This window comes from Cinclus cinclus, chromosome 12 (assembly GCF_963662255.1).
Source record: "Cinclus cinclus chromosome 12, bCinCin1.1, whole genome shotgun sequence".
NCBI classification, from domain to species: Eukaryota; Metazoa; Chordata; class Aves; order Passeriformes; family Cinclidae; genus Cinclus; species Cinclus cinclus.
Window position 1 is genome coordinate 16908520 of NC_085057.1, and position 12309 is coordinate 16920828.

General features: G+C 51.1%; 1 protein-coding gene across 1 annotated transcript in view; it reads left to right on the forward strand.

Annotated features, from left to right (window-relative positions):
- The first annotated feature begins 2518 nt into the window (after window positions 1-2518).
- BSN (bassoon presynaptic cytomatrix protein) overlaps window positions 2519-12309 on the forward strand; it is an 86864-nt gene continuing 77073 nt past the window's right edge. The window contains exon 1 of the mRNA XM_062500615.1: window positions 2519-2676. Coding sequence (XP_062356599.1) covers window positions 2519-2676 — 158 coding nt within the window. The remainder of the gene's footprint in view (window positions 2677-12309) is intronic.

The window sequence follows — 12309 nt, forward strand, 5'->3', positions numbered from 1 at the left end:
TGTTTTTAGAGAATAAAATATATTACTGTGCACACTTGTTAACAAAACTGGCTTCTGAGCATTTTCCAGCCTATTGGACCTCAGGGTGGAGGCCTGAGCTTGGCTTGCTGAATGTAAGGTGGGGGATGTGCTCAACCCTTCAGGTTCCTTTGGGGTGCCAGCCCTTGGGAGACAGGCCCCTTGTGTAGGGAATCGCAGTGGTGGGATGAAGCCATGGGGCCAGTGATGCCCATCCCCAGGGAAGTGAACAAGGCAAAGCCCTGTTAAGGTTTAGCTGTGTCTTACCTGCATCACCTGAGACTGACTGCAGAATTTAGTGGAATGGGGGGGGAGAGTTTGAAGGAGCCAGGAGAGGGTTCAGAGGGCTGGAAAAAAAAAGAAAATGCTTGGGGGGAAGGAAGGGGGGACTTAATCAAGCAAGGTGGATTCTGCAAAGAAGGCTGGGAGAGGGGCTGCAGAGCCTGCTGTGTTCTGTCCTTCTCCCTTCGAGGTAGGTATTAAGTGTCTGTAGAATGTGAGACTTGCTCTGGATCTCTCCAGTTCAGGAAGGCCCTTTTAAGAAGGCAGCAGTGAAGGTCTGGGTGTAGGGCTGGTGGGAGACATGAGGTTTCCATGTTGGGGTGCTGGAGAGCAGGTGGTGTTTCTGTCCATAAAGGGAGAACAGATCCCAGCCTGAAGTGGAGGGGTTGAGAGGGTTTTTTGGGGCTGCAAGTTTAAACAAGTTTGAGCACTTTGTTTGGACACCACCTGCACCAGCACTATTGCTGGCAGCTGCTCCAACCTCCGGTGCGTTCAAGGTGGAGGTTTTGAGTGTCCTGTGTTTGGGGGATACATCACCTCAGGAAAATCTCCAAACAAACCAAACTCTTTTTGCATGTCCTGGCCACCTGCTAAGTCATGCCCTCTTCCATCTGCTTCTGCACTCTCTTACTTTCCATAGATTTATTGCTGCTAGGTTGTTTCTGATGTGTTTTTGTTTTGGGTTATTGCACGTCCATTGCCCCTGTCCAGAACTGAAGTTGTTTTGTTCTCTTACTCAGTGCCTTCTTACCCTCCAAAGCTCTTTTACTCCCGTGTTACACTTTTGCACCCCACACCTGTTCCTCGGGGATCAGCAGTGACCTCTAGCGCCAGCATCCCCTTCCCTGGGCTAGGGGTTCCGGAAGGGGGAGGACGAGGGGCTGAACTCCCTTGTTCCTGGGGCTTGGTAGAGCCGGTTGCTATTTCGGTTCGCTCCGAGGTGAGGCTGGACTCAGTTTAAAGTTTATTTTAGGATTTAGCGCGTGTCTGTTGACTCACAGCCCATAAAAAGCAGCCGGTAGCGCTGCCCGGGCTCGGCTCCGGCAGGGCTGGCGCGCCCGGGGCAATTTTTGGTCTCCGCAAGGGTCCCCCTGAAGAGGGGTTCGGAGTCGCAGGGTGGCAGCAGGGGACCGGCGGTGGCAGCGCGTCCGTCTGCCCGCCGGCACCGTTAATTACCGCCTCTCATTAACGACCGGGGGCGAGAGGGAGCCCCGGCAGGTCTGGGCGAGCTTCCACCGGCACCGCTGCTCTCTGACGTCACAGGCAGCCTCTGACCTCACACAGATAGAGCGTGACCATTGGCTGAGTGCTGAGTGACCTCATGGTAATGGGGGTACTGGCTGGCTGAGGCTGGAGCTTAGGGACAGTGGATGAGCCCTTTGGTTCAGCCCTGTGCTGTCACAGAGGAGTAGTGGTCCCTGGGTGAGCATGGGAAGGACAGGGTGATTATTGACTGAGGCTCCATTGCCTCATCAGCGAGCCTGTGAGCTCACCGGGAGGGATATGCTCAGTGCCACGATTCCATGAGGTAGCAGGGTGCTCAGTGCACAGTACCATGTGACATTGCCGGGCTGCCTGTGACCTCACTGACCATCAGAGCGCAACATCACAAGGCAGTGCATGACCTCACAATAGCGCAAGACACTCATTGACTGGCAGAGTGTAATGTCCTGGGGCAGCCCATGACATCATGGGGGAGGCAGGTGCTCACTGGTTGTCAGGCTGTGACTTCAGGAGCAGCACATGACTTCACAGGGGAAGGGACATCTCATTGGTCAGTGGAGTGTGACATCCTGCAGCGGCCCGTGACGTCAAGGGTGAGCGGGTGCTCATTGGCTGTTGGGTGTAACCTCATGTGGAACTGCGCGCCCATTGGCCGCCGGGCCGCGACGTCACAGCAGACAGGCCGCTCATTGACGGCCAGCGCGGGAGCTCGCGTGGCGCCGCCTGGCGGGCGCGAGCGCCGACGCTGCGAAGCGCCGATTGGCCGGCGGGCGGGGTGGGGCGGGGCCGGCGGACACGTGCCGGCGGGGCCCCGCGGGGCTGGCGGCGATTGGTCGGGCGAACGCGCGCGTGCCCGCGGCGCGGGCGGGCGCGGTGGTGGCGCATGCGCGGCGCGGCGCGGGCGGGCGGCGATGGCGGCGCGGGGTTGATGGCGGCGGCGGGGGCGGCGCTGCGCTGAGGGAGCGGCCCCGGTCCCGGTCCCGCCCGGTCCGACATGGGCAACGAGGCCAGCCTGGAGGGCGGCGGCGACGACGGGCAGCTGCCGCCCGCCGCCGCCGCCGCCGCAGGGGCCCCGCCGCCGCCCGCCGCCGCCGCCAAGCCACCTTCAGCACCGGGCGGCGGCGGACAGCTCCCGCCCGCCGCCGGGCCCAGGTCAGAGCGCGGGGCGGGGACCGGCGGGGGGCTCGGGCTGCGGGGGGCCGTGAGGGCGCGGGCACGGCCGGGTGGGGGTGTGGGCACAGGTGCGTAGGGGTGGTGGGTGCGGGTGTGCGTGGGGGGCACGGGAGCGTGGAGGCACGGGAGCAGGAGTGCGGCCGTTCCGGGGTGCGGCGGGGAGGTGCGGTGGGTGCTGGTGTGGTGGCTGCAGGGGTGTCCGGGGGCCGAGCGGGCAGGAGGTGCCGTGGGGTGCAGATCTGTGGGGGCAGCTGCAGGCGAACGCAGGCAGGTGAGACAGGAGTGTACGCGGAGTGGAGCCGAGGGCAGAGACGGTGCGGCTGTGGGGTGTGGGCAGCAGGGAGAAGGCAGGTGAGGCAGTGCAGTGGGGCTCAGGGAGGTCATGGAGGCACCCGAGGCATGTCACTGCTGGAGCGTGCAGCCCCAGCGAAGCTGGCAGCTCTGGGACACCCGTGGGTGCTGGGGAAGACAAAGGTGCGGTTTGGGGCTGGGTGTGGGAGGGGTATAGAGTGCCCCGGGGGGAGGAGTGTTGTGTTTGGGGGGCCGGAGAAAGCGGGGTGCTGCCTGGTGAGCAGGGGTCCAGCAGCAAGGGGATAGGCATAAGGAGAAGGGAGGGTGGTTCGGGGTTGGTGGGTCTGGTCAGGATGGGGGGATGGTGCCTGGCAGCACACGGCTGAGAGCACTGGGGTGCATATGAGCACCCCAAATGTCGCCACACCAAATGTGACCACTCCCAAACGTGGCCACCCCAAGTGGAGCCAGCACCAAACAGGAAAGGTCGTTATGTAACAGGAGGGACATGCAGCCCTGCCAGGAGTCATCGGTGCAAAACCTCGCAGGGAACTGCACCGAGCTGTTCTCCTTCTGCCAGGCAGCACCAGCTGGGAGGGAGATACTTTGGAAGAGAGTGTGGGACAAGAGATATTCCTTAAGATAAAAAAAGCCAATCCTAAAGCATCATCCTATCTGAAAAAAATAAAGGCAAGGAACAGAAAGTTGCATGGAGGGATGCGAGGGACTTGGCGGGTGGTTTGCCCTCAGTGTGTGGCCAGGCAGTGGCATTCTGGGCTCTTCTGCTTCACCTGGGCAGTGATGAGCACTGCTGGCCTTGCCAGTCGTGTTGCTTCAGACAGGGAAGATCCAGGTGGGAGCCTGAGCAGGCAGCTGTAGTCTTGCCTGGCAGTGGGCTCCGTCTTGCTGGGCTGCAGTCGCTGCTCACAGGCGGCACCATAACATCCAGTGGGATTCAGGGATGCTACAGGGTAACCAAGCTGTGGGCAGGCTTCTGTCTGCAAGATTCTTGTGACCTTTCACACAGGGAATGTGAAAAAAATACCTCTGGGTGAAATTGTGCTCATTTTCCTTTATGTTTTTCTCTGTTTCCCTTGCTAGAGAGTCACAGCCCCTCTGCTTTGGATTCTTCCAGTGAAAAGTTGTTTGTAGGTGCTTGAACAATTTAAAATTAAATACCTGTGGGGTTGTTTAGGCTTCTGTAATGAGAGGAGCTGAGGAAGCCATGCAGGTCTGCTCTCTCTGTCCAATTTTGGCACTGCGCCTCCATTACTGTCCAGTGTTTGTGTTTGCTGTTGTGCAGCACTGGGGGCTCCAGGGGCTTTTAGGGTCCTGGAGCATGTGTGGCTGGTGGGTGGAGGAGCAGAGTCTGTAGCACGGGCCACCCACACTCCTCTCCTGCCAGAAACACCAAGTTGTTTTTTCCGGCCATGCTCCAGCCCTCGTGCACTGCGCTGATGCTCCTGCGCCTCCTGGGAAGCTGCTGCTGGGGAGCTGCCCTGCCTTGCAATTAATTAACTCAATTAAAGAGGAGGGCCAAATGGGGCTGTGCTGTGGAGCAGCAGTGGGATGGGGATGATGCTGAGCTATGCCAAGGTTTAAAACCTAAGCGTGGGAGGGGTGTGGGGGACTGAGATGACTCTGGGGGATTTTAATTCAAGGTAGCAAAGTGGCAATGAAGGGAAATGGGGTCTTGAGTAGAAAGTCGCTTTTGTGAGGTGCAGGAGTGGGCACATAATACAGACCATATGTTGTGAAAGGTTCAGCAGAGCACAGGATGTGCTGGCCAAGCAGTGAGTGTGCAGTGCAAAAGGTGCTGCTCCAGAAGTCTCAAGTGGCTAGAGAAAGTGAGTTTTTCTCAATATTAGAGCAATTTTTTTCCCACTCTGAATTAAGTAACCTAAATCCACATGTAAGCCAGTGAAAACCATAGTAGTGCTACTTTTCTGTGTCATTTTTTGCAGTTTGCTTTGTGTTACACAGAAAAATAGTCTGAATACCTTATAGGGGGTACCCTGGATTTTGGGGTGTTGTGTTTAAATCCATAATAACAGTTTCTAAGGAACTATTCATCCACTATGAAGATACTTCAGAGAGTAGAAACCACAAATAGGAGTAGCATCTTCTCACTAGGTTGCAACATCTACCACTATAAGCTTCGATTTTCTGCTTGCATGCTTTGGCAAGGCAAGGATGAGCCAAAGGTTGCAGTGCTCAGCCGTGGGGTGGTTTGGCTCTGCCAGCAGGATGCAGCTCTGGAAAAGGCCAACCTCTTGTTTGTATGGGACAAAGTGTTTTCAGTACAGACTTCACCCTTGTGCAAGGAGCTGCTGGAATCTCACCTGAGGGGGCTGTGCCTCTGGTACTCCAGCAAGGAGAGATTCAGTCTGAGGAGGGAGGGAGGGAGGGGTTGCTGCTGGTCTGCTCAGACAGAACCCCTAGCCTGAAAGGAGATGAAAAGCTGGAGCATCATTAACCTGTAGGATCAGAGGAACCCAGATTGGTTGCTGATGCATTTGGACAGAAAGGTTTCCAGTGCCTGGAAAGTTCTGGTCTGTTCCTCCAGAGAGACCCCCTAAGCAGAAGGGACAAGCTTATTTTGTGGTGCAAATGGATGGATGGATGGATGGATGGATGGATGGATGGATGATGAAAAAGGCTTGGATGGCAGAGCAGTGATGATCCCAGGTTCTGAACTGTAGCTTGGGGCACAGTGCTTTACATGGCTGGTTTTCCTGGTAACCTGCAGAGAAATTTTATTGCTGCTTCTGATTGTACGTGCCTGATTTATGCTAGTTTCATTCAGGTTTTCATTCTCTCTGCTGCTCAGCTGTGGAGCTTGTAAAAGACTGTTTTTGACACTTGGATGCATGAGCTCAGGCTGAAGGATGGGAGAGGGGAAGAGGGGCAGTCTCCTGGGAAGCACTGAGGACCAGCCCCAAATTCAGGGGCTGTCTTTGGGAGCAGCAGTGCTTTCAGCACCTCTGTTTCTCTGGAGCTGGGTGATGCACATTGCAAGCAGTCAGGCGGGCTGCAGGCTGTGAGTCTGGCAGGGAGCTTGCTCCCATGACACACTGGCAGAGGTGCCAGGACCTTTGTTTTTCACACTGTGGGTCATTCCCCAATATTTCTTAAGCCTCAAAGTAGGTTTGCTGTGAGCTGAAGGTCTTGAAGCAGCTAAGAGGGAATATTTCCAGTACTGTGTGGCACCACCTTTGGCATGGGCTGTGAGCTCCCCCAGAGCCTTCTCTTGGCTTGGAACAATGGCAAGGCAAGTGCTGATCCTGTTTACCCTGCTGTACATTCAACATTGCTCTCTTTGGCAGGTGGTGGAGCTTGAAGTAAAAAGTCTGGTGATAGGGAAGAGTACAGGAAAAACAGAACAGAAAGAAGGAGCCCTTTAAATCAGAGAAAGTTTGGACAAACCATTGCAGTTTGGATGCTCCCTTTTACCCTCTCAGTAGCTCACTTGAGTGTGCTTGCTTGTTTGCCATAAAGTACCACCACAATTAGAGATAACAAGTTTATACATCATGATATATTTTTTTAAATAAACTTTGCCAATTTCTTTTTAAATGGGCACTTTTCCCAAGCTTGCAGAAATGAGCAGCCGATGTCCATTTTCATATAACTGTGCTAGAAATAAAACCAGACTGTGTGATGGGAGGTCAGGCTGCAGAGAGGGCCCATGCTCACCTGGAGAGCCCAGAGAGCCAGCTCCATTCTCATTTCTGTGCTTTGCTCTCCCCAAAGGCTCTGAGGTCTGCACAACATGGGACAGAGGCATCACCATCAGAGGTATTGCTGGGAATTTCCTCAAATATTAAAATAGTTTTTTCCCTGGCTAAGCCATGGATTGGCACTCTGGAAAAGCATGCCATGTTTCTGCACTTATTGAGCATTAGTTTATTTGCTGCAAGACATTTGGAGGGTCAGGAGGGAGCTGAGGCTGGGTTTAAGTGAGGAGAGGAAGAACAGATATGCAATGTTTTGAGATCATTAAACTTGTGTGAACAAAACAAAAAGGAGTAGAAAATGGTGTACCATGATAGATCGAGTCAAAATATTTGCGGTGTGAAATACCCCTTTAAGCTTCAATTCATCTTTACCCCTGTGATGGGCAGGCAGTGCTGACTGTGACACAGTGCTTTGCAGACTTGTGATTGCTCTGACAGCAGCCATTAGGCCACTGAATCCAGACGGCACAATTCTGGGTGCTTAAGTAACTCTAAAACCTCTTCTGGGAACGTGCTCATCAATATTCACAGTGTTTGGCATCAATTATTAATGCCTTTATTTCCAAAACAAATACACAGATTTGCAATCCGCCTCACAGATCAGGGTTTCTAACTGCTGGAAGCAGCCTGTATGGTTCATTGTGGGCATGGATCTTTGCCCCTTGCTTTTGCTGGGTGAGGGGTTCCTGGGGATGTTCCTGCAGTCCACTTCTGCTCAGAAAGGATGCTGAAGGATTTGGAAGGATTGATGTCCTTTGCTGTGTTGGCTTGTGCTGGTTGAAAAGTTGGAGGAATCTTTGGCTTCTGGTACAATTTGAAGCTACAGCAGGGCCGCTTCCTTAGCACTGGAAAGCTGAGTGCTAATGGTCAGCCTTCTGGTGGAAAGTGTTCCTGCCTGTGGCAGGGGATTGGAACTAGGTAATCTTTAGAGTCTCTTCCAACCCAAACCATCCTGATTCTTCTGCTGATGCTCAGGAATGGAGCTGCAGCTCAAGTGTGTCAGCCTCACATCCATTGAGGCTAGTGGGTCCCTCCACATTGTTGCTCATGTTGAGCTGGCTTCTGCATCTCCACTTCTGCTTCTCCAGCATGCTGGAATAAAGCTATTTCTTTTCTCTGCTTGTGAATCGAGCACATATTTGATGTTTCCCACCATGTTTCCAATTCAGTGCAAACAGACAGTCAGTGCTGTGGCATATTCCTGCAGTTTATATGAGTTTGGGGAATACTTGATGTGCATCTGGACTGGCAGAACACCACAGCCTGCCTGCCACACAGCCTCTCTGCACAGCCGTCTTCACCACTTCCCCGGCTGGGGCTGGCACCAAGGCTGGCCCAGGGTGTTTTTCCAGCAATCCTTTTCCAATATCAGGCTAATTTTCTAGTGTATGAGGTGCCCCTTGGGAAGGACAGGACAGGCAGTCAGGGTGCAAAGAGTGCTTCCCAAGAGCAGGTAGCTCAGTAGGGGGAAATGATTTCATGGCAAAGGCATTCTGTTTTTTCACTAAATGTGACAATAAGATTATCACATCAACTTTGCTGTTGAGTGCTGCTGCTCCAGGATGTTCCTTGGGGTTTGTTTTTTTCTTTTTGGCTAGTGAGTGACAGCAAGTGCTGATGGTCATCCTGGTCCCACACATTGTAAACTGTTATTCTTCTTGAATTTGATATCGTTACTGTTGAGCCATCGCTGTTTTCAAATGTCTGTTTGAATGACAGATTTGTGATTTTTGTATTAGTCTATGAGCATGACTATCCTACGAACAAGTTTCTTTGTTTTTTTTTGGTGCCTGGAGGTGCTGAGCTCCAGCGTGACCCCAAGGTGCTGCTGTGCAGCCTGTCAGTCATTGCTGACTGAGCACGTGGTACTGCTCCTCATGTCACTGATGCTGGGAAGTTTTTTATGAATTCAGTGAGTTGAGAGCACCTCCAATGTGCTATTAAGGAGCCTGCAAGAGCTGTCAGCATTTCTGTACCCTATTAATGCTGACCTGTGCTTTATGGCATGGCTGGAAGGGATGTTCATGAGGTGCTCTGCTTGTGTTTAATACCAAAGATGACTTAACTACAATGATGGTGATGTCTTGCTCACAGAGAAGCTGTCTCTGCAGCTTTCCTAGCATGTATTTGATATTGAAGAGAGACCCCAGCCCCATTAACGGATTGGGGACAGTGGCTTGGGAGGGCAGGAGACAGCAGCTCTCTGCCCATGTTGAGCTTCTCAGAGACAAGTCAAGAAAAGCACCTCTGAATGCAATTTTTATTTTGTTTTCTCTTATTATTTAAGTGCCATGGTTTGGCTGGAGTTGGGGAGGGAATGTGCCCTCCAGCCTGGCTGCTGGCACTGGGTGGTAAAGATGGGTATGATAGCTAGCAAAGGCACACCTCTGCATAGGCCCATGCTAGCCACATGGTAATGAAATGTATTGACAGTGAGCATAAAAAAGTGTAGAAGCAGTTTACCAGACGCATAATGGGATATATGATCACAGAAGGTTTAAATAAAACCTTCGCCTCTGAATATACAAAGTCTCTCTCAGTCCAAAACCATAGTTTCTGTGATGAGCAGCAGATTAGCTGTTCTTACTGCCTTCATTCCCCCCTGAAGATGTGATTAATTAGTTTGGTGCATTCTCTTTATTCAAAAATGATTCAGTTGTGTTTCTAGGTCATTGCCTATAGAAGAAAAATGTTGGTGTATTTAATGCAGTAGAGTGCGTTAAGCATCTTCTAAGAGGAGCTACAACACAAACCCTTCTCTTGCCCAGTCTGTTCCCAGACCTCTCTCCTGTCCCCGTCCTTAGCACAGGAAAGAAGAGCCTTTACACCTTCACCCTAGAGCAGCAAGATGAACATCTCCATGTGGAGACTGTTGGTGCTCCCTGAGGTGGGTGGGCATAGTTGTCTAAGAACCAAGTGACTGCAGTGGTGTGTGCAAGGTACTGCTGGGGAAAGGTGGAAGCACAGGGCTGGGGGAAACCTCTGGGCCATTACTTGCTGGTAGACACCATTGGACACTCCATCACACCCCCACTAATGAGGTAATGACTGAGATCTTAATGGGACACTGCTCTCTTCTGGAGAGAGCTGGGGTTGTTTGGTCTGGAGAAGAAAAGGCTCCGTGGGGGACCTTAGAGCCACCTGGACCTTTCTCTGGTTGTGCCTGGGTCCTCATGAGAAGAGCATTTCCTGTCATCTTGGAGGGTTTCCTCTTTTTTGGTAACTATAATTAAACTCAGAGTAAGCAGCTGCTGCATAGAAAACACATCCATGCTGATTGACAAATGTTTCAGAATTTTGAGGGTTTTGAGGCATATGTGACAGTTCTTCACTCGGTTCCAAGACCTGACAAGGACCACAGGCTCTCAGACATGACAAAGCAGTTTCCCACGCTGCACAGCTTTCAGAAGAGGATTTGACAGCTCCTCTGAAGGGCGTAGAATAAGAACCACCATGAATCTAAATGTCATTTGGTGCAGATGTGGCAAAATCCTGTGTTTCAGCTGGGGTGTCCAAGGGTGGCAGGCCCTCCTCCATCCAGCCCAGAGTGCTGGAGAGGGACAGGGATACTTGCAGAGGCCAGATGTCAATAGCTGAGAGCAGCTCCTGACCCCTTTTTCTCCTTGTTTCCTTGCATACCAGTGGAACACTGCTTTCTAGCCTTAAGTCTTTCATGGTTTTAGGGGCTCTTGGGCTTTTCCAACTGCTGAGAGGCTCAGAGCCTGGTTCCAGTGGACGTCCCTGTGCTGGACCAGTCCCGAGGGCTGTAGCATTGTGAATGGGGAGATCTGTTTTGAAGTTTGCCTTTATTTATGGATTTTTAGCTCTGTTAGGAGATTCTTGGATTATGCAACCTCTTCTGACCTGGTCTCAGGGTGCTCCATCCTCAGAAGTTGTATGTGGGTATGAAGTCAGTGTGAGATGTGCCTTCTTGAGCTACTGAATGCATCCAGAAGGGTTTGATGCTCTTGACAACCTACCTGAGACCCAAATGGGTCTGCCATGGACTTCCAGTAGACGATAGAGTCTGTTGCTAGCTTGTCCCCTTCCTTCATCAGTCTAGACGTGAGGAGTGTGAAAAGATTTTGCCATATTTAATGTCTGCAAAAGGATGAAGTTGTGCGTGGGAATTACTTGCAAAGATTGACATGTTGTAGCTGCTAACCACCCTTTTTTTTTAATTATTTAACCAAAAAACAGATTGCAGCCAAGGAAAAACAACATGTTTTTTTTTTTCTTTCATCTTCTAAAGAAAACATTTCACTTATAGATATGTGAATTTATGCGTTATAAAATAGGAATAGTTGAAAATTGGTAATGTATAATAAGTTCTTAAGGGACTTGGTAATTTGCTTTTGTCTTGTGAAAAAACCCCAAATCAGCTGATAGTACAAAGCTTATGAAAGGCTGGGGAAAATGTGGGGCTGAACTAGATCTTTTTCCATGTTGACTCTGAAGTGTACTTTTTCTTTTGATGAAACATAAAATTACTTTTAATTTATTTTGTTTCAATCCTAGTTACATAAACTATTATTTGATTGTACAGCTGGACTGAAAAACTGTAGGAGGTCTCATATTCAGGATTTTGCTGCCTGTCTCTCATTAAGCCTACAGCCTGATTTCTTTAAATGCACCTATTAATCTTCTTAGGGAGACAAATTGTTGTTTGGTTGGGTTTTCTCTCTCTCTCCCCTTTTTTTAATTTTTTTTTTTTTTGTTTTGTTTTGTTTTTAACACTAAGCTCCCAGTTAACTGGCTGAGTAAAGTGCTGGTTTGCAGCCTTTGCAGGTAGGGCTGTGCTGCAGCTGGGCACCACAGTGCCAGCGCCTGTTGCCTTGGTAGGCTGGGTTTGGTCTGCTTGGCTTAAACACCCGAGGTGATCACAGCCTGAACTGTTCTCATCATGCTCAGCAACAACCTCCAAATCGACAGGAAGGAGTAAATGTAATTTTTTCCATTTTGATTTTGCTCTAGGCTACTTGAGTAGTTAATCTGCAGTAACTTGCCAGAGCAGTGGCTGCCCCATCCCTGAAAGTGTTCAGGGTCACGCTGGATGGGGCTTGGAGCAGCCTGGTATAGTGGCAGGTGTCCCTGCCCATGGCAGGGGGGTTGGAATGAAATGATCATTAAGGTCCCTTCCAACCCAAATCATTCTGTGATTCTGTGAACTTCTATTGTGTTTTTGATTTCCAGTCCAAAACTCTTGGGGTTCCAGGTTTGAGACCCCTTAATGTAGTCCTTGCAGGCTAGCAGTAGCACACAAAGAACCCCATGTTATCTTCAAGTGTGCAGATTTTTCCTCAGATTCATCAGCTTTCTTGTCTCCTGCCCACCAATGGTAAGCCACCATAATTTGAGTTTCTTCTTCCCCGCTCACTGCAGGATTTCTTAACACTCTGGGCAAGCGTTGGTAGCAGCCCTTTGGAATGCTGCCCTTTTGAATCTTCTCTGCTCTCCTCTGCTTGGAATGGCTCTTGGGAGGGTGAGGGAGCTGCTGTCAGTCTCAAACATATCTGTGGGCTGCACCAGCTCTAATATGAACTTGTGAGATGTCTGGAGCAGATAGTGCTGGAGCACATTGTTT